The 23,152-nt window shown below is 44.7% G+C and overlaps 1 protein-coding gene across 1 annotated transcript; it reads right to left on the reverse strand.

Annotated features, from left to right (window-relative positions):
* Nucleotides 1-16,838: 16,838 nt before the first annotated feature.
* On the reverse strand, nt 16,839-17,486 carry LOC136548864 (uncharacterized). The gene has a single exon (XM_066540238.1). It carries the CDS (start codon nt 17,484-17,486, stop codon nt 16,839-16,841), a length of 648 nt encoding a protein of 215 aa, XP_066396335.1.
* Nucleotides 17,487-23,152: the final 5,666 nt, after the last annotated feature.

The following is a 23,152-nucleotide window of genomic DNA, read 5'->3' on the forward strand; positions in this document are numbered from 1 at the left end:
CTTCGCCCGAAAAGGTGTGAGGGGTTGGCGCCAAACTAATCTAATGCACAAACACTAGCCAAGAGGGGTTAGGCAGGGAGCGCATTAGACAACCAATCCGCTTGAAGACAAAAGCCTTGCCTGGCACCTGTGAGTGAAAGCTTGAAGACATGTCGTGATCATCAACATATTACTTCGCCTGCGTCTACAACTTCGCCCGCTTTAGCTACATCAATATCTTTGGCAAAAGTTGACTCGCGAAAACAGAGTACCAAGGGCTCAAGGTCAAAGAAGCAAGCTGCTAAGGATAGTATCTTTGAGGTTAGAGCGAAGGTGGTCGAAGACATGTCGAAAGCTAACCAGAGATACGAAAAGACGAAAGTTGTGTGCCGAGTGAAGGTTGGAATTGGGCCGTGCTTTGTTGTATTAAGCTATTAGGTCTTGTACTTTCGATCAGAACCAAATTGTTGAGGGGCTAGTACTGGGGGATATTTATATGTTGGGGACCCCCCACAAGCATGTTTAGGGTCCAATTACATAGCCAAGGGGCTATTCATAGCTTTTAGTGGCATTTTTATAAATACAAATCTCATGAGGACCCATTAGTAGCCTTTAATGGTGTTTTTGTAAATACGAACCACACCGAGGAACATAAAGAGAATCTTCTCTCACACCTCTTCTCCTATAAAAGGGGGAGAGGAGAAAATGGGGGGCTGAACACTCTCCTTCGTCTTCCTCTCTTTTATTCGCTCTCTCACTTCGTCCTCCCATTATTGTTTTCTAAAGCAACATGAGTTATTCTACATCAAACTTCCAAGAGAACTAATAGGACACTAATTCAAGACATTTATCTAAAGTGATTTCTTTAAGAAAACCTTCTAGGTAGGACCATCAGTATAAGAAAATTGGAGATACTGCTTTCGCCAAGTACTAAAGAAATTCTGAAATTTAGCTATCTGACTCCAACATATGCTATCAAAACAAGAAACTCCGACATATGCTGCCAAAACAAGCAACTGTGCTATCCTAAACTATAGTTTACTTATAAAGTTGTAAAGCATCGCCCAGAAAAAAAGTATATCGCAAGTATGTTCCCACTCAGTTCCTCGGAAACTATCTACGAAACAGACAGCCCACATAAATCTTAATAAAAACAAATAAAGATGGAAAATGAGTCAAACCATGTGGGCTACGATACGAGATGTACGGCTTTTGCCCGACGAGTGGCAAACCACTTCAAACAATTTTGTGTCCTACACCTCGCCACACACGTGGGATTTTGTATCCCACGGTACCGATAGGCGTGCTCCATAGCATAAGCCGATGTGAGATGTACGACTTTTGCCCGACGATTTGCAAAACCACTTTCAGCATGCGTGTCGATGTGTCGTGTAAAGCCGCGAACTACTCCCTCTGTAAAAAAAAACACAATTCTAACTTTAATTCTGGACGTTTGGCTAGATTCAAAATTAGAATTATGTTTTTTTTTAGGACAGAGGAAGTAGAAAGCAACACGCGGTGTTGCCGCGCAACACACAGACAGAAGTCCTAGTCTCACCACGTTAACCTCCTGGTGGACGGAGGTTAGCGTGCGTGTTGACGTGTTGTGCAAAGCCGCGAACTACTCCCTCCGTAAAAAAAACACAATTCTACCTTTAATTCTAGACATTTTGGCAGGTTCAAAACTAGAATTATATCTTTTTTTAGGCCCGAGGGAGTAGAAAGCAACGCGTGTGTTGCCGCGCAACAGCACGTGGTTCCCCATATGGAACCAGTTATATATACATCTAATACTAGCACAAATCTGAAATTTCGTTTTTAATTCGCAAAAGAAACAAGAGCCACCACTTGAGCTCCGGGCTCACGATAAAGGTTTGTTCCACGTTTCTACGTTGAATACAGCGAGTTCTTTCTTTTACCCTTGAAGTCTTAACATGTTTCTGCGAAGGCACATCTTCTTTTTTTGATCTCTGGCCCTGTTCGTTTTGCTGAAAAAATAAGTTGAAATACTATTCCAGCTGATTTATTGTGAGAGACGAAAAGCAGCTACACTCGCAGGGAGCTGGTTAGCCCGTGGGTGTTCATTCCGAAGGTGTATTCGGATCAATGAAACTAGCACCAGTAAGTGCAAATCGCATACAACAGACTTATTATTAGCATATTTTTATATTATCATTTCGTCTTTAGAAACCCAAGGTCCTGAGCTCACATATGTTCTGTTCGCTTGACTGATAAGCCATGACTGAAAATACTGTCGGCTGATTTATTGTGAGAGAAAAATAATATTCGTTGGTTGAAAAAGTACGACTTATAAACCAAACAAACATGACGATAATTCACCGATGGTGCTTTCGCAAGGCTACTGGCTGCTTTCGGTGTACATAAGCATAATTTTTTAATTCCTACGTACTCGTAAGGGCATAATTTCTTAATTTTTATGTGCCCGCAAATAATTATTATTATACTTGCATACACAAGACTACGGCCCTCAAAAAATCGAGGGCAAAGCAAATTAAAAGCCTAAAGGCTGAAGTCTTAGTCCCTCCGAAGATACGAGAGGGCGAAGCAGGAGGGCTCAAGTCTTCGGCTCCAAAAAATATACGAGAGTAAAGCTAAATGAAAAGTCTAAGGAATCAAGACTTCCATCCTCCAAAAATACACGAAGACGAAGCTAAAAGAAAAGGCTAAGGGACTAAGACTTCGACCCTCTAAAAATACGTGAGGGCGAAGCTAAACGAAAAGTCCAAGGCTCAAGACTTCGACACTCCAAAAATGCACGAGGATGAAGCTAAATGAAAAGCCTACGAGCTCATCAAAAATATGTGAGGGCAAAGCCAAATAAAAAGCCTAAGGGCTCAAGACTTCGATCCTCAAAAAATATGCGAGGGCGAAGCTAAATAAAAAGCTTAAAGGCTTAAGACTTCGATCCTCCGAAGATACGTGAGGGGGAAGCTTAATAAAAATGCTTTTCCATTGTTTTTATGTGCGATTGCATGCGTCACATTGTATTGCGACGTTCGTCTAGAACATCCATTCACCGCGTAAGCATTTCGCATGAGCTAAATGGGGCACTCTAGTATCGTATGGCCCCTGATATCGGCAAAAACACTCTACCATATTCAACGAGATCAAAAGTAGTCGGCAGCACCAGATTTCCGCATGCATTCTTTTCGATCTCCACGTATACAATGCTATTAAATTAATATATATATATATATATATATATATATATATATATATATATATATATATAGAGAGAGAGAGAGAGAGAGAGAGAGAGAGAGAGAGTATTCAGTAGTCAGCTACAAAATAAGTTATTTTGTAGCCACTTTCATTTACGATAATTTTATATACTAATTTACGATAATGTCAATACATATTTATGATAGTTGGGTTACTATAACACATGGATATATTTACCATAACGTTATAGTAAACCACTTAGTAAGAAGTTACTGTAATCTCGTAAATTAATATATTAATTATCGTAACTCAAAGTGGCTACAGAATAACTTATTTTTGTAGCTAGCTAAAGGTAGGAGTTGCGTGTGTGTGTGTGATTTTAAGTGGCCAAGAATATACGCAGCCGAAGCACAATGGTGAAGGTTGCCCGAACCGACCGAGAAGGAACAAGGTGGTTTTTTATTAATTAAAAAAAAGATATAGGGGCAGTTCGGATGGTTTGAAAACCAGCCAGTTTTCATCGTGCACGGATGGTTTTCACTGTTTATGCTCTCATAAATTCCTTCATATTTCTCCAAACGAACAGGGCCATAGGCACATAAGTTCAATATAAGACAGGACTTGAACCCAGATGATTGGATGCATTGTCATATCTCTCACCTAACCAGTTGAGCTATGCTCACTTCCTAACTGCCCGATCGATCCACGGCCAAAACATTCTAGTTGCTTTCTCGCTTGCTTGAGCTACATCTGCACAAATGTAAAACAGGTATATACACAACTAAAGATGGAAACGGGCCCCGATACCCGATACCCGACGGGTATTTGATCCATTAGGGGATAGAGATGGGATCGTATCTTTACCCGTAGGCATCTAAATGGGTAATAATCCATCTCCGACGGGTATAACGGGTACGGAAATGTTTCCTGTTTACCCGTCCCCGTTACCCGTTGGGGAACCCGACTATTTGAGCTGTCATGCGATTATTAGACCCAAAGAAGCTCAACATAGGTATTTTTGTCCAAATCTGAACAATCATATATATAGTTTGTGTGTTCTAGTAACCCTAGTTCAACTTTTTCTCACCATCTCCGTCAGCGGCACAAGCACGCCTGTCTCACGAGCGCTCGTGCCCCTTGCTTCCTCAGTTTGGTCTCTCTGTCACCTTTGCTCGTCCTTCTCGCAACCTCGCTCCTTCTCCTCGGCATCTCTGAGACTCCGACACTTATATCCAAGTGAAGAAGAAACGTCTCTGATTGCAAAGCAGCGACCCCAAGTGTCCTTGTTTATCGGGTATGTAGTATCCGTCGGGTATCTGTTACCCGACCGATGCCCGACGGGTACGGGGATGAGCGAATCTATACCCGAGACAGTTAACGGGGACGGAGACGGAATAAATTCTCCGTAGCGGGTAAGAGAACGTTTCGACGATAGCCGACGGGTATATCCCCGCCGCCATCCTTATACACAACGAATGTAAAGTTGTCAGCGGTGCGTGAATGTTATGGAATCGCACAGAAGATAAATTATACATTACGTAGTCAACTGTAAGGTGTGATGTTCCCGTAGCCGATCCCATCAGCGTTCGCATATATGCAGCTCCAGATTTTCGTCTGGCTTTGCATAAACTCGGGTCAGTCGAACAGAGAACACATAAACCTGTCGCCGCCCTTTCGCTCGGTGACGTACTTTTTCAGTTAATAATAAATATTTTTTTTATAATAAATTAGTCAACAGTATTTTTAACCATGACTTATCAGCCAAGCGAATAAGGCAGTAAGCTTCTTCTTTTCACATGGTGAAATAGATTATCTTTTCGTTGATAAAATATTTGGCTTAAAAAGTGTGAGCTCTGGAAAGGTCGTAGACTCGTCTCGGAGGGATAGAAACGAAGGTTCGCTTGTAAACTCGTAAAGTTTTATAAGGCTGTGTTTAGTTCGTGAAATTTGAAAATTTGACTACCGTAGCATTTTTGTTTTTATTTAGTAATTAGTGTTCAATCATGGACTAATTAGGCTTAAAACGTTTGTCTCGTGATTTTCAACCAAACTGTGTAATTAGTTTTTTTCATCTATATTTAATATTCTATATACGTACCGTAAGATTCAATGTGATGACTACTATAACATTTTTTGAAAAAAAATCTGAAAACTAAACCCAGCCTAATTGCTTTTCGGCCGGTCCTATAGGCCGCCGCCCAGGGCCGTTCGCCAGGTCTGCTCGCCAGCCCGAGCAGAGTGCTCGACCGCCTATGGCTAGTCGCCAGGCCTAAGCTGCCGAGCATAGCGCTCGCCCCAGGACTGTTCGCCCAGGCCGCGGGGCCGAGCTGAGCTGAGCAGACAGCTCGTCCAGGCCGGCTAGAGTGCTCGTCTTAACTAATAGTAAATCCGTCCCAAACGTACGAAGACATAGGGCATGTTTGGCTGGACTATGTCTCCTCTGAAAATAGTTTATGCTTTGGCTTCTCTGAAGGATCAGCTTCTCTGGAGGAGCTGAAGTCGTTCTGAAAAACGTTTGGTAAAACGACTTCTTCGCACTAGACGATGTGAACTCACGGCAAGGAGCCACACAAAGCTCGTTTTTTTAGGCTTTTCCTATTCAGGCAAAAAATGGCTCCAGCTCTTGACCAGCTCTCTATGCGGAGCCCTTTCCAAAACAGGCGTTTAGCACAGCTCCTACAGGAGCCGGAGCTGAAGCCCCTATAGGAGCCCTGCCAAAGAGGCTGATAGTATATATCTTGTACATAGCAAATACAACATATCTAGAAAAGTTAAAACGTCTTATAATTTAAAATGAAAAGAGTATATTGTTATCTTTTGGCACAATATGTGAATACTAGAGGAGCGAGCAATTCATTTTTGTCTTTCACGGGCCAAGCCACGCGAACACTACTTCGCCGCGTTTGGTCACGTGCCTGAGTCGTACGTGTAGAAATGTCCATTCGCCACCTGAGACTCGCTATGGGCAAAAGGTGTGAGTTTTTCTTTAACGAGCCGATCCTTTGTACCCCTTTAAACTCCAGTTTCCGTATTTCTCCCCAAGGCAAGTAGTCTCCGACTCGAGCGTCGAAGCAAGCCTCGACATGCGTCAAAACTTCGATATCGACAGCTCCACCCACAACAAAGAGGTTGCTATTTTCGCATAAGATCTCAGACCGTTTCCGCAACCTCCAAAGCCTAAGGGCTAAAAATACTTCGCCATTCTGAAAAGTTCCACGAAACCACAGAGCGAAAGGTAAGATGAACACAACAAAAGGTAAGATGGAGTAGCTTGCTTTTCTGGCAGATGAGTATGGTGGGCCATATCCTTTTGCCAAGTGCATCCTCAGGATACTAGCAAGCCGAAATAAATAGTCCCAAGTCTTGAGCAAACACCAAAGTGCATCGCCCGCTACTTCTGTTTGCGAGGGCGAAAGAATTATGCCTGAAAAATTATGTATAAAGTAGAAAAGCAAATAGTACAGTTGATTCAAATCACTAGTCGAAACGGTTGTTGTTTTTAACATTATATAGAATGCAAAATTTAATTATTCCAGACCAGCCGCTTAGGCTAAGCGAAAGCTGCTTGAGGTAATAATTGACTGAGCAATTAAAATTGGTGTTAACATTTCGGTCGCCTCAGTGACTCCTTTCATGCAAAAAGTTAAGACTTCGCGTCCTTTCCGGAGACATGAACATTCAAAATCTCTGAAAACCTAACCCATGTACAATAAAAGAAAATATATATCTATGTTTCATAAACTTTGTTCTAATTAATTTTGTAGTCAGCACCAGGGTCATCAACTAGCAGCCTGTTCGTTTCGTCGTAAATGATCGTGGATTATTTACTGCTGGCTGGTTTGGTGTGAGAGAAAAATACTGTTCCAGCTTATAATCAACGATCGTATACGAGCAAGCGAACATGCTAAGCTTTTGCCAACACCCCAGCAAGGGGTTTCGTTGTCAGCGACATTAACTATATGTCCACCTATACGAGGGCAACATTTTCTCATTTTTTATATATGTGTGAATACACTAGCATCATGGCATTCATTTATGACATCCAAGCACCGTATGGACAATTTGCATGAGCTGAAAGGGGCGCCTAGCATCATAAGGCTCTCCAATATCGGCAAAAACATATTTGATGAGATCAAAATATTAGTAGTCATAGATCGCCGCGTGCGTCCTTTTCGATCCCTATGTACATAAGGATGTGATAAAAGCTCAATGTTTTCGTGTTGTTAAAAATACGCACAAATGAAGCACACTGATATGAAAGAAGCCCAATGACCTTGCATTACCAAAAAAGCGTTGTCAGGGCTCATGTGGCGACCTTTCGCCCCCCCCCCCCCCCGCTTGAAAAGGTGTGAGGGGTTGGCACCAAACTAATCTGAAAACTAGCGCCGAGGGGTTCATTTAGCGACCCTTCGCCCCTCGACCGGAAAGGTGTGAGGGGTTGGTGCCAAACTAATCTGAAAGCTAGCGCCGAGGGGCTCATTTTGCGACCCTTCACCCCTCATCCGAAATAGTGTGTGGAGTTTGCGCCAAACTAATATGAAAGCTCGCACCCAGGGGCTCATTTCGTGACCCTTCACCCCTCACCCGAAGTAGTATGAGGAGTTGGTGCCAAACTAATATGAAAGATCGCGCCGAGGGGCTCATTTCGTGACCATTCGCTCTTCGCCCGAAAAGGTGTGAGGGGTTGGCGCCAAACTAATCTAATGCACAAACACTAGCCAAGAGGGGTTAGGCAGGGAGCGCATTAGACAACCAATCCGCTTGAAGACAAAAGCCTTGCCTGGCACCTGTGAGTGAAAGCTTGAAGACATGTCGTGATCATCAACATATTACTTCGCCTGCGTCTACAACTTCGCCCGCTTTAGCTACATCAATATCTTTGGCAAAAGTTGACTCGCGAAAACAGAGTACCAAGGGCTCAAGGTCAAAGAAGCAAGCTGCTAAGGATAGTATCTTTGAGGTTAGAGCGAAGGTGGTCGAAGACATGTCGAAAGCTAACCAGAGATACGAAAAGACGAAAGTTGTGTGCCGAGTGAAGGTTGGAATTGGGCCGTGCTTTGTTGTATTAAGCTATTAGGTCTTGTACTTTCGATCAGAACCAAATTGTTGAGGGGCTAGTACTGGGGGATATTTATATGTTGGGGACCCCCCACAAGCATGTTTAGGGTCCAATTACATAGCCAAGGGGCTATTCATAGCTTTTAGTGGCATTTTTATAAATACAAATCTCATGAGGACCCATTAGTAGCCTTTAATGGTGTTTTTGTAAATACGAACCACACCGAGGAACATAAAGAGAATCTTCTCTCACACCTCTTCTCCTATAAAAGGGGGAGAGGAGAAAATGGGGGGCTGAACACTCTCCTTCGTCTTCCTCTCTTTTATTCGCTCTCTCACTTCGTCCTCCCATTATTGTTTTCTAAAGCAACATGAGTTATTCTACATCAAACTTCCAAGAGAACTAATAGGACACTAATTCAAGACATTTATCTAAAGTGATTTCTTTAAGAAAACCTTCTAGGTAGGACCATCAGTATAAGAAAATTGGAGATACTGCTTTCGCCAAGTACTAAAGAAATTCTGAAATTTAGCTATCTGACTCCAACATATGCTATCAAAACAAGAAACTCCGACATATGCTGCCAAAACAAGCAACTGTGCTATCCTAAACTATAGTTTACTTATAAAGTTGTAAAGCATCGCCCAGAAAAAAAGTATATCGCAAGTATGTTCCCACTCAGTTCCTCGGAAACTATCTACGAAACAGACAGCCCACATAAATCTTAATAAAAACAAATAAAGATGGAAAATGAGTCAAACCATGTGGGCTACGATACGAGATGTACGGCTTTTGCCCGACGAGTGGCAAACCACTTCAAACAATTTTGTGTCCTACACCTCGCCACACACGTGGGATTTTGTATCCCACGGTACCGATAGGCGTGCTCCATAGCATAAGCCGATGTGAGATGTACGACTTTTGCCCGACGATTTGCAAAACCACTTCAAACAATTTTGTGTCCTACACCTCGCCACGCACGTGGGATTTTGTATCCCACAGTACCGATAGGCGTGCTCCACAGCATAAGCCTTGGTTCCCACTGCGTCCTATACATGCACAGTAGATGGATCTAGGTCGGTAGCATGGGGCTGCAACAGATATGTCAGTGCGCAATCCACATCATCAACCTGATTGCTGAAATCAAGCAACATTTAAGAGTAGATCTGTAACATTTACATATAAGGCTCCTGAGCCGCGTCGCCCACATCTCCTCCAGCGCCATGTCCGCTCCGCCCAGTGCTTGGTACGACTTTAGGCCTTCTGCGCCAGCACCAGCGTCGCGTCCACCTCGGGCTCCTGCGACGCCGCCGCGTGCGTCCACCCACGCCACGTCCCCTTGGTGCTTAGTACAACTCCCCTCCTTCTGCGGTAGCGCTAGCACCACGTCTGCCCCCTCCTTCTGCGCCAGCGCCAACTCCGCGTCCCCTCAGCCCCGCCTAGTACAGCACAAGCGAGGGCCTTCTCCTCTTCTCCATGGCTGCGCAGATGGGGTGCGGGCTCAGGCTAGGGTTTGCAGTGCGGAGTAGGGTACGAGCAGATCGGAGGTCGATGGGAGACGGCGGCGCTGAGAATGATGGAACTCTGGCTAACGATTAGAGAGGGAATCCGTTAGAGAGAGTTTGAAATCCGGATATACCTAAAAATGGGAATCCTTTTCATACCCAAAAATTAAAGGCGGCTAGTAGATGTAAACGAGAGGAAAGTCCCATGACCCGTGGCCCTGAGAGGCACAACGTGTCATGGGCCGGCCCGTTGGCCATCTATATCTCGCTGTCTCAGACACAGAAGTCCCTGTCTCACATCCTAAGTTCCTGGTGGAGGTCAGCGTGCATGTTGATATGTCGTATAAAGTAAAGCCACGAAGGGCGATAGTATTGGATGGCCTCGGTTGGACCTATCCGTCTCTGGCGAGAGAGTGGCGATACAAACGAACGCGTGCCTTTTTTGTTGTTTCTCGTGTTGAACGACCCGTGGTGGCTGCTTGACTGCTTGCTGGCGGGTTCAAGAGTTCACGGGGTAGGCGGTAGGCCGCAGGTAGGAGCAGCAAAGGAAAAGGTATAGTTGACGTCCAATTTTTTTTCTTTCAAAGTTTTTAACTCGAAGGCGCTATATATATACCCTAAATTATCTAATACTCCATCCGTTATTCCGTTCTAAATTATAATTAAATTATAGTGCTTGTTTTGTTATGTACCTAGAAAAAACAGGTATCAAAGAGATCACCCCCTAACTAGTTCTGACGGTGAAGTTAATTTCATAGCCGTTTTTTAGTATATAACCTACGTGGCACCATGTCACCATTTCACGTGACGCCATGTTTTTTTTGAAACGTCATGTGACGCCATGTTGATGACGAGGGGATAAATTGAATTATACGTCGATAGTTTAGAGGGTTCAAATAGACTTTCCCAAAAAATTATAAACTGTTTTGTTAATAAAACATAATTTTTTTTAAAAAATAAGCAATTAAAAATACTAAAATCTAGTTAAATATTAGAAAAATGTTTTAGCTTGGGAAAATATACATACGGTTTCAGATTACCTCCCCAATCGTACTATATCTTGGGGCACCTCATTTTTGTGTTTAGTGAAATAGACTTTAATGAAAATGTTGTATATTTTTTCAAAAAATATCCAACAATTTTTTAAAACTTTATGCAATTTAAAATCCAAAGTCTGGTTTACTTAAAGAAAAAACATAGAAAATTTGTTTATCTCGAAAAATATGAAACTAATTCTATATTTTCTCCCTATCATACTCTATCTTTTGGTACCTAGCTCAAAGTTATCTGAATCTTCTACAAACAAGAGTTGTAATATTTTACCACCACCCGCGCGCGTAGTAAGTTGAAAACAAGCAATTATATTCTCATCTACACATCTAGTCAGGTGCCAAGTAAATATACAATTTTTTGAAGAATCTAATATCAAAGTGCCAAGCATGTTGTTAGTAACAGAAAACGCGAGGCCGAATGATAGCCCTTATATGCACCCGTGGATAAGATTTGACACCCACATCTGACCAGCGTCGGACCCCAACCAACTAAGACCCTTCGATCAATCTACTATCCCTACAAACAAATAAACATAAAAATGATACCATATAAGATTAAAACAACTCCAAGCTAGGTGCTAGAAGATAGATTATTACTAGAAAAACAGCATGTTCGCTTGTTGGTTTCAGCCAGCTCAAACCAGCCAGCCAACAGTGTTTTTCTCTCACAACAAACCAGCACCAGCCAGCTCAAACCAGCCCAGAAACCAACCAGCGAACAAGCCGAAAGTCCAAATTAAACCCATTTCATATTTTTTTCGAGTTAATCCAAATTTTAGGAATTTTTAATTGTATATTATCTAAAAAATATTTGGATTATTTGTTTTAGAAAATATCTGGATTATTTGTTTAAAATTATCTGTATTACTTTTAAAATGTTATTTGTATAATGTGCGTCTATTAGACCCCCTAAACTATCAACTTAGTCTCCCCCACGCGGCTGACGTGACCTCATGTAGACTAAAATCATCACAAAACAATCGTCAAAACCAGCTAGGAGTGTGATTTGTCCGGTATTAAAGATTTTTTTTATAATATAGAATATCTGGAATTGTAGCTAAGAAGGGAAATTAAACGATGTCGACACGTGCAGCAAAACTGGTTTAGTTAAAGTTTCGGGCCGGGCCACCAAAACGCCGAAGCGTCGAGTTCGCCCAACAACTCGGCCCTCGATTAAGTTAGTCCTCAGGCCAAACTAATTCACTCACAAAACTAGAGTACAGTGTACCCAAGATATTCCTGTATCTAGCGAGAGCAATCAGTTTGACCAAAATGTAGCCTTTTGTGATCAAACGAAGAATTAAGCGTCTCAGTCTCAACCAAGGGCTGATGTAATAATAATGAACGAGGCTGTGCGCACCAGACCTTGTACAGAGGCTGGGATCTGTTTCCATTTTAAACTGTCGTCGGAATCCCAAAAAAGAATAGATCATAGTACTAGTAGTAGCTCGGTTTGTTGTCTGTTTTTTTTTTTTTTTTTTTTTACGGCAGTCTGTTGTCTGGTTGGGGTGTGTTGGACTTTCATTTCGAGTTATTGAGAACAACGGTTACCAACTCAGTACTCAAGGTATTGGAGTAGGAAGTAGACCATCAGGCTAACAATTGGAGAGACTTGGAGGATCTTGCCATGCGGTGATGCGTCTCCGCTGTTGACTTGCAGAAGAAGGGACAGCGTGGAAGGTGCCAGCCGGCCTACCTACATGCATGCAGCATGTACGTCGTCGCGAGGAGGGAGCGAGAGGGACAAATTAGGCCCAGGCCTTGTTTAGCGGAGGTCGATGGGAGACGGCGGCGCTGAGAATGATGGAACTCTGGCTAACGATTAGAGAGGGAATCCGTTAGAGAGAGTTTGAAATCCGGATATACCTAAAAATGGGAATCCTTTTCATACCCAAAAATTAAAGGCGGCTAGTAGATGTAAACGAGAGGAAAGTCCCATGACCCGTGGCCCTGAGAGGCACAACGTGTCATGGGCCGGCCCGTTGGCCATCTATATCTCGCTGTCTCAGACACAGAAGTCCCTGTCTCACATCCTAAGTTCCTGGTGGAGGTCAGCGTGCATGTTGATATGTCGTATAAAGTAAAGCCACGAAGGGCGATAGTATTGGATGGCCTCGGTTGGACCTATCCGTCTCTGGCGAGAGAGTGGCGATACAAACGAACGCGTGCCTTTTTTGTTGTTTCTCGTGTTGAACGACCCGTGGTGGCTGCTTGACTGCTTGCTGGCGGGTTCAAGAGTTCACGGGGTAGGCGGTAGGCCGCAGGTAGGAGCAGCAAAGGAAAAGGTATAGTTGACGTCCAATTTTTTTTCTTTCAAAGTTTTTAACTCGAAGGCGCTATATATATACCCTAAATTATCTAATACTCCATCCGTTATTCCGTTCTAAATTATAATTAAATTATAGTGCTTGTTTTGTTATGTACCTAGAAAAAACAGGTATCAAAGAGATCACCCCCTAACTAGTTCTGACGGTGAAGTTAATTTCATAGCCGTTTTTTAGTATATAACCTACGTGGCACCATGTCACCATTTCACGTGACGCCATGTTTTTTTTGAAACGTCATGTGACGCCATGTTGATGACGAGGGGATAAATTGAATTATACGTCGATAGTTTAGAGGGTTCAAATAGACTTTCCCAAAAAATTATAAACTGTTTTGTTAATAAAACATAATTTTTTTTTAAAAAATAAGCAATTAAAAATACTAAAATCTAGTTAAATATTAGAAAAATGTTTTAGCTTGGGAAAATATACATACGGTTTCAGATTACCTCCCCAATCGTACTATATCTTGGGGCACCTCATTTTTGTGTTTAGTGAAATAGACTTTAATGAAAATGTTGTATATTTTTTCAAAAAATATCCAACAATTTTTTAAAACTTTATGCAATTTAAAATCCAAAGTCTGGTTTACTTAAAGAAAAAACATAGAAAATTTGTTTATCTCGAAAAATATGAAACTAATTCTATATTTTCTCCCTATCATACTCTATCTTTTGGTACCTAGCTCAAAGTTATCTGAATCTTCTACAAACAAGAGTTGTAATATTTTACCACCACCCGCGCGCGTAGTAAGTTGAAAACAAGCAATTATATTCTCATCTACACATCTAGTCAGGTGCCAAGTAAATATACAATTTTTTGAAGAATCTAATATCAAAGTGCCAAGCATGTTGTTAGTAACAGAAAACGCGAGGCCGAATGATAGCCCTTATATGCACCCGTGGATAAGATTTGACACCCACATCTGACCAGCGTCGGACCCCAACCAACTAAGACCCTTCGATCAATCTACTATCCCTACAAACAAATAAACATAAAAATGATACCATATAAGATTAAAACAACTCCAAGCTAGGTGCTAGAAGATAGATTATTACTAGAAAAACAGCATGTTCGCTTGTTGGTTTCAGCCAGCTCAAACCAGCCAGCCAACAGTGTTTTTCTCTCACAACAAACCAGCACCAGCCAGCTCAAACCAGCCCAGAAACCAACCAGCGAACAAGCCGAAAGTCCAAATTAAACCCATTTCATATTTTTTTCGAGTTAATCCAAATTTTAGGAATTTTTAATTGTATATTATCTAAAAAATATTTGGATTATTTGTTTTAGAAAATATCTGGATTATTTGTTTAAAATTATCTGTATTACTTTTAAAATGTTATTTGTATAATGTGCGTCTATTAGACCCCCTAAACTATCAACTTAGTCTCCCCCACGCGGCTGACGTGACCTCATGTAGACTAAAATCATCACAAAACAATCGTCAAAACCAGCTAGGAGTGTGATTTGTCCGGTATTAAAGATTTTTTTTATAATATAGAATATCTGGAATTGTAGCTAAGAAGGGAAATTAAACGATGTCGACACGTGCAGCAAAACTGGTTTAGTTAAAGTTTCGGGCCGGGCCACCAAAACGCCGAAGCGTCGAGTTCGCCCAACAACTCGGCCCTCGATTAAGTTAGTCCTCAGGCCAAACTAATTCACTCACAAAACTAGAGTACAGTGTACCCAAGATATTCCTGTATCTAGCGAGAGCAATCAGTTTGACCAAAATGTAGCCTTTTGTGATCAAACGAAGAATTAAGCGTCTCAGTCTCAACCAAGGGCTGATGTAATAATAATGAACGAGGCTGTGCGCACCAGACCTTGTACAGAGGCTGGGATCTGTTTCCATTTTAAACTGTCGTCGGAATCCCAAAAAAGAATAGATCATAGTACTAGTAGTAGCTCGGTTTGTTGTCTGTTTTTTTTTTTTTTTTTTTTTTACGGCAGTCTGTTGTCTGGTTGGGGTGTGTTGGACTTTCATTTCGAGTTATTGAGAACAACGGTTACCAACTCAGTACTCAAGGTATTGGAGTAGGAAGTAGACCATCAGGCTAACAATTGGAGAGACTTGGAGGATCTTGCCATGCGGTGATGCGTCTCCGCTGTTGACTTGCAGAAGAAGGGACAGCGTGGAAGGTGCCAGCCGGCCTACCTACATGCATGCAGCATGTACGTCGTCGCGAGGAGGGAGCGAGAGGGACAAATTAGGCCCAGGCCTTGTTTAGATCACCTCCAAATTCCAAAGTTTTTTCACTCTCTCTCCATCACATCAATTTTTGGACGTATACATGGAGCATTAAATGTAGGTAAAAAAAATAACTAATTGCACAATTTGGTTGTAAATCACGAGACGAATCTTTTGAGCCTAGTTAGTCCATGATCGGACAAAGTTTGTCAAATACAAACGAAACGTGCTACAGTGTCCAGATTGTAAAAATTTACAATCTAAACAAGGCCCCAGTTTAGATGCGAGATTTTTTGCAAAATGAGCACTATAGCGTTTTCGTTGTTATTTGACAATTAGTGTCCAATCATAGTCTAATTAGGCTTAAAAGATTCGTCTCGTGGATTTCGTCTAAACTATGTAATTAGTTTTATTTATATTTAATGCTTTATATATGTATTCAAAGATTCGATGTGACGGAGAATCTTGAAAAATTTGGCAAAACGAAGTAGAACCAAACAGGGCCTCAGTTATTAGATCGATTGAAACAATATAATGCTGATGAGCAACTACATACTGCATCAACCAATGGCCGACGGCGAGTAACTCGACAATACAGTAGTCGTCACCGCGCCGCATGCTTTCTGTGGCTAATAAGTCGGATGAAGCTGATTTATTATGAGAAAAAAAAATACTATTATGGTAAGTTTAAATGAACAGGGCGTCGTCGCTCATCAGGGACGCAACGCAACGGAGTATATCAGCTAAGACGGGGCAACCTACGATCTGATCTGCACGCACGCGTAAGGTAAAAATAAAATGGTAGCTAACCAAGAACTCGTCTGACCAGGCTAGCCCCATGGATCGATCGACTGACCACCGCTTAGTTTTTTGTTTGAAGGTTACGACTGCTTAGTTAATTTGAAGATGTGTGCATGTGAACTGGTCGAGATCTGAGATAGCCACTGGGAACAGTTCTCACCCAACTCATCGTGCCCACAAGGGATTAGAAATCACAAGGATCACGTATGCACTCGACCCAATATCTAGCACGAAAATGGTTTGCTTTTGCAACCAAAAACACGTCGGTGATCCTCCTCTCTGCTCTACACAGCTCGCGGTTAAAACTTTCCAACCGGTATTCTGGATATAAGCCCTTGTTTAGTTACACCTCAACTTCCAAAAAGTTACTACAGCACCTGTCACATCGAATATTTGCGGCCCGTACATAGAGCATTAAATGTAGACGAAAAGAAAAACTAATTAGACAGTTTGGTGGGAAATTGCGAGACGAACGTTTTAAGCCTAATTAGTCCATGTTTGAACACTATTTGCCAAATAAAAATGAGCGTGCTACAGTAGCTCCAAAATCCAAATTCCTGGAACTAAACAAGGGCTAAGTCACCTACCAAAATGCTTTGCTTTCGCAACAAAAAGACAAAGTAGACCAACTTGTGGAACAATATGTACACGGGTAACACGTACGCATGGCTGCACTAGGCACTAGCAGAGGCACTTAGATTGTCTCCAACAGATCCAACCCAAAAACAAGACGCATTTCCCGGTTTAGGTTGCGCACAGTGAAAGGGTCCGTGACCCATAAACTCCCTTCTCCAACCGTCGGGCGCAACAGGGCGTCCTCTTCCCTTCCTCCTCTCGCGAGCCCCGCCGCCTCTTCCCTTCCTCCTCTCGCAGGCCCGCCGATGGGAGCGCCTCCCTCCCCGCTGAGCAGATCCCGCCTCCTTCCCCGCCGAGCCGCCGAGCGCCGAGGTCGCCGGTAACTCCGTTCGCAAGCCCGCCTGGCCAAGCGCCCCCATCCGCGGTGCCGCTTGGCCGAGCGCCCCCGTCTGCGGGCACGCCGGCGCCGCGGTCCCGCCTCGCCGTCGTCGTCCGCGGGCTGCTCCGAGCTCCAACCCTAGTGTCGCTGTGCCCGGCGAGATCTGGACCCGCCGCCACCGTGCGGGCGAGCTCCGGTGGCACGCTCTTCTCCGCGGGCGGCGAGCGGCCCTTGCCGGCGGCGCTGCTCCACCGCAGGCAGACCTCGCCGGCGGGATCCTCCCTCCCCTGCCCGACGCCGCCTGTCCCTGCTCCCACCGACCTCCATCGGCGACCGCAGCCCCTCCCCTGCTCGATGCCGCCTACCCCTGCTCCCTCCGATGGCGGCCGGGCGGATCCGGACTCCACGACGGCAGCCACGCCTCCACCGACCTCCATCGGCCCCGTCCCTGTGCCGGGCCCGGCGTCGATCGCTCCTCCCTCTCTCTCTGTGTTTTGCGTCGTCGAGAACGACAACGCTTTTTTGCCTTCCGACACCGTTGCTACGCAAAATGGCTAGCTTGATTGCGTCCTCCGTTGGATCGTGATTTTGGGACGTAAAACCACTGTGCACAATGCATTTTGCGTTTGGTCGTCTTTTGTGTGCGCTGTTGGAGACAGTCTTATGCCGGGACCCGACGTGTTAGCAACTTTAATTAACCACCACGGCAGCGCCCTAGTATCTACTATCATCTCACTGTCCAGATCAGTATTCAGCCTGTTCGTTTGGCTGTGGCTTGTTGTAAACGATCGTAAATTTCCAACCAAAATAGTATTTTTCTCTCACACAAACCAACCAGTAATACTTCTTCGCCATACGACCAGCCAACCCAACATCTCGCCGAAGACCTCAGTGGCCCATCTGACAAAAAGCCAGAGCACTCGCTGAGGCCCTGTTTAGTTCCGAAAATTTTTGGCTTTTGGCTACTGTAGCACTTTCGTTTTTATTTGACAAAAATTATTCAATTATGGACTATTTAGGCTTAAAAGATTCGTCTCACGATTTCTCGGCTAACTGTGTAATTAGTTTTTTTTTCATCTATATTTAGTACTCCATGCATGTGCCACAAGATTTGATGTGACGGAGAATCTTGAAAATTTTTGGTTTTTGACTTGCATGTAAACGGGGCCTGAGCTTGCTTTTCTCGTTTGGACCACACCCTTGCGCATGTACTGCCCTGCCAAAAGCTGCATACCGTGAAGAACGCAGAGGAGAGAGTGCTATGGCTTGCGTTGGAAAACATGAAGGTTTTAACCTGTGAGTTGACATGGCCTGCTGCTTTTGTCTAGACTTGGTATGTATATATATAGGCAAGACAACACGACACTTTTTAAACCCTTAACCAAAGATGGCCAAGATGCAGGCTGCACTACTGGACTCGCATCCCGATAAAGGGCCCTTAGCAAAAGACCAGAAACCCTCGGCAAAGGCTTTGCCGAGGGCTGCTCTCGGTAAAGACAACTTGGGAAATTTTTAGACGACGAAAGGGTCTTTGCCGAGGGCCCTTTATCGGGCACTCGGCAAAGCCTTTGCCGAGGGCCAGGACGGCCCTCGGCAAAGAAAAAAAGCCGTCACGCGCCGGCGCCGTTGGCGGTTTCTTTGCCAAGGGCCGACCCTCGGCAACGAAATGATTTTTTTTGAATTTTTTTTGCCGAGAGCCGGCCCTCGGCAAATAATTTTTTTTAAAAAAAACCTTTGCCGAGGGCCTCCTCCCTGGCCCTCGGCAAAGAAATTTTCAGGATTTTTCCCAAAAAAACTTTGCCGAGGGCTATTGCCAGAGCCCTCGGCAAAGGTTTTTTTTTAAAAAAAATTTGTTTACTGAGGGCCGGCCCTAGGCAAAGAAATAGTTTTTTTTTGTTTTTTTTTTTAAAACCTTTGCTGAGGGCCTGCTCCCTGGCCCTCGGCAAAGAAATTTTTAGGATTTTTCCAAAAAAATCTTTGACGAGGACTATTGCTAGGGCCCTCGGCAAAGGACCCTTCTTTGCCGAGGGCCTTGGTCATTGCCCTCGGCAAAGAGACAAAAATTTAATTTTTTATTTGTTTTTTGCATTCCATCGACACAAGCATTTCATATATATACATATATATATTACACAGAACCCATTTTCTCACAATATATCACAACCATAATTGTGAACCACAAATCACAATATATTACAACGACAAGTCACATGTTTATTACGACAAGTTAATGAAATTCAAGCACAAGTCACAGCCATAAATCACAAATCACGCTAAAGTCCAACCATATCACCTAGCACGAGTCCTCATCAAGCTAGCCTATGAGACGATGGTGAAGGAAAAGCAGGATCACCCAGTGACGCACTAGCGGGTTGATTGGAACCCATGGACGGAAGCTACACAAAGGAGCAAAGATCGCATGTGTGAGTAATCCGGGAAAACAGTTTTGGAACTTAGAGATTGCATCTAGTAATCTAGGAATACAAAAAGATTAGACTCAATTGAAAATTTCGGCAGCACCTCCCCTACACGGGGAGGTTTCCAAAACCTGCAAGAAACGACGGCACGAACGCCGACATCCACAACGGCACGAACGCCGACATCCACAACGGCACGAACGCCGACATCCACAACGGCACGAAAGCCGACATACATGCAAAGCACAAGCGAAAAGTGAACTTTCATACTTATAGGAGTAGCTGCAGGAGTAAGAGGTGGAGGAGCTGAAAACTGCACAGGTACACCCGATGCTTGCCCAAGACTTTGCATGATCACCATCATCTCCGCCATCTGCTTCTGCGCAGCCTCGAACGCGACCTTCTGGGCCTGTAGTTGTGCGGTCAGCTCCGCGTTATGCTCTTGACTTTGCCTTCTTGTTTCTTGCAGCTCGGCCTATAATATTTCACTCCAATATATCAGTAATGCAAATCTAATTTAGGTGTGTAAATATCTACGTACGACGAGTAAAACAAGAATTACCTGGAGTGCTTGGACCTGCTGCAGTGCTGGAGAAGGCCGTGGACGTATGGGCTGGCTGGAGCTCGTGCTCTGTGCTCGGATAGCGTCGAGGGAGGGAACAGTGGTGGAGTCGATGGTGCCATCTGCAATCCACAGCCGCCCATGCTTCTTGCCTCCTCCGAGCCTCATGATCGCCTCTGCATCAATGGGCTCAGTGCGCATATTGTAATCTTCCCCATAGATCTCCCTTACAGTTGACATGTACTCTTGGACTTTAGTGCACACGTTCGGGTTGGAGTACGCCTGGGGTGGGGCAGCCGGGTCGAAGGAGATAAAGGACGACGCCCTGCCCATGTGGGACATAGCCCACGTAGAGAACTCCGAGACCTCCTCACCCGGGTGCGTAGCCTCCTACGAGAAAGACGGGAAGATGATGAGAAATCAAGCAGAATTGAGCGTCAAAATAAATGAAAGAAATCACTTATGTATGCTTGTTTGTATCCGATGAGGCTACGGCTGCCTTGATGGTGAGTTAGACCTTGCCTCATCAGACGCTGTTCCCGCTGCCTCTCGTGCGTGTCAACAAAGTCCTGTGATAACCACTTGTCCACGATCATGGCCCAGCACTCAGGATACGATCGGCATCACCAGGGAATCACCTACAAGTCATCGAGTATTTGACATATAAGAAGATGAAATTGAACCTACTTAATATCAAAACGAATCATTATGAATGTTATTCGCCTACCTCAAGGTACTGATCCTGGGTCAGCGTAATATGTCTTGCTTGAGTCTTGGGGAGGGACTGCCTAAGTACCGACCTGTAGTAGTCTATGTGGGCCTGGACGCGCCCATGGTGGTGCATCTCGGTGACGTTATGCCGTTATGCCGTTGAAAGGAGATGCCGGGAGGGAGATTGAGGGGGATAACAAAAACGAGCCAGCATGTGTATGGGGCAGCCATCATTCCATAAGGATTGAACCCATCTGTTGCCAGCGCGACACATACATTACGGGCCTCAGCTGCTTTGTCACGATGTTTGTCATTGAAATACGTCCATGCTTCAGCATCAGACGGATGTACCATCTTCCCAGGATTGTACCATTTGCCATCTTTATGTCATGTCATCTGTTTCACAGATTCCTCATTCATGAATAGCCGTTGGATCCTCGGTAGGAAAGGAAGGTGCCGTAGCACTCTCACAAGGGATCGGAAGCTGCTTCTTCTGACCATCACCAGAGTCTACCTCCAGGTACCTGGAGGATTTACACTTTGGACAGTAATTTGCATCCTTGTGTTCTTTCCTAAATAGGACGCACCCCTTCGGACAAACATGTATCTTGTCATATGGCATCTTAAGCATACGAAGGAGTTTCTCTACCTCGTACAAGTTCGTCGACAAAGTGTGCTTCTCCGGTAGCATGGTGCCAAACACGGCCAACATCTTATCGAAGCCTTCTCGACTCAGGTTTAACTCGGCCTTCAACCCCATTATGCGTCTAATCGCATCCAGCTGAGAAATCATTGTACGCTCATGAAGGGGTTTCTGTGCTGAGTCCAATATTTTGTAGAAGTCCTTTGTGGATTCCTCCATCTCCTCCTTCTCACGTCGTTCAGCGAAGTGAGCTTGGTGGGCGTCATTTAGCATGTCTGCTACCCCCGGCATCATCATCAAAAGCCTCGAGGCGTGGTCTCACCACCTCCACTCTTATACGATCTGCTTCACCATGGTAGATCCACTGCTGGTAGCCAGGCGTATAACCATTGAACACAAGATGTCCACCCATGGTCTTCTCGTCTACTTTTCTCCTGTTGTCACATTTGCTGTAGGGACACCAAACTAGAGAATGTCCTCTTGCTCCTGGGCCAAATGCATGTTTTAAGAAACCATCTGTCCCCTTCACCCATTCATAGTCGTAGTCACTCCCGCTTCTCCAGCCCGTGTACATCCACTGACGGTCCTCCATCCTTTAACATTTACAGCATAGAGTATTGTGACCATCAATTGCATCTACGCGGTATTCCTACTGTCTAATAGGTGAGAATAGGTCCTAATCCCACCCGCGGATGCGTAGATGAGGTCAGTTTCCATGCTTCGCTCCTCTCTGAGACAGAATTTTGGCAGCACCTCCCCGCTGTTCTCCCGATACATGTCCTGCAAGGGAGAGTGTGTATCCGAAGAACAATAGGGAGGTGTTGCCGAAACTCCTTCTCGGACCGGAGCGGACCATGGAAACTAACCCATCTACGCATCCACGGGCTGTCCAAAAAACGTGGACAATCCGAAATAGATACGGTCGCAGATACGCAAAGATCCGCATACCTACGACCGTATCTCTTTCGGACGGGAGACGCCTAACTGGGTTACGCGCGGGCTACGACAGACATGCGGAAAAAGAGGTTATTTATACCTAGGGTGTCGGTGAAGTAAGGCTAGCGGGGCAGTGGTGAATCGACGCAGTGGCGAGGTGACGCAGCACAGGTAGAACCACGACGTCGACGAAGATGATCGGGGTCCTTCGGGTCCCTTCGACGTACTCTTCTCCTGCATAAAAAGACAATAGGTTATTGTTTGTTCAAAATTTCGGCAGCACGGGGAGGTTTCCAAAACCTGCAAAAAAACGACACGATGGCCGACATTCACAACGGCATGAAGGTCGACAACCACAACGGCACGAAGGCCCTCATATCAACTTACAGCACGAAGGCCCACACAACCACATACGGCATGAAGGCCGACAACGAGAGTTTTACCTAGGGTTACGGTGGAGTCGGGCATCGCGGTGCGGGGGTCACTTTCTTCTTCGGCGAGGTCGAGCGACGTTGGAGTACTCCTCTCTCCCTCTTCCCTTTCTTCTCTCCTTTTCCTCTTCTTCTCCTTCTCTTCCCCTTCCTCCTTCTCCTCTTCTTCTCCTTTTCTTCCCCTTCCTCCTTCTCCTCTTCTCCTTCTCTTCTTCCTCCAACTTCACCCTCTGCCTCCTCCCCTCCAACAGCAGCCGGCGACGGGGGCGGCCTAGGGGCTGGGGTTGAGGCGGGAAGGCTGGCGAGGGGGGGCCACCAGAGGGCCGGCCGTGGTGGCCGGGCCTCCCCCTTGCTCGACGGAGACGGGGAACGGAGGCAGGGCGCGACCTCGGCTGCCACTGGG

The sequence above is a fragment of the Miscanthus floridulus genome, chromosome 4 (assembly GCF_019320115.1).
Source record: "Miscanthus floridulus cultivar M001 chromosome 4, ASM1932011v1, whole genome shotgun sequence".
Lineage (NCBI taxonomy): Eukaryota > Viridiplantae > Streptophyta > Magnoliopsida > Poales > Poaceae > Miscanthus > Miscanthus floridulus.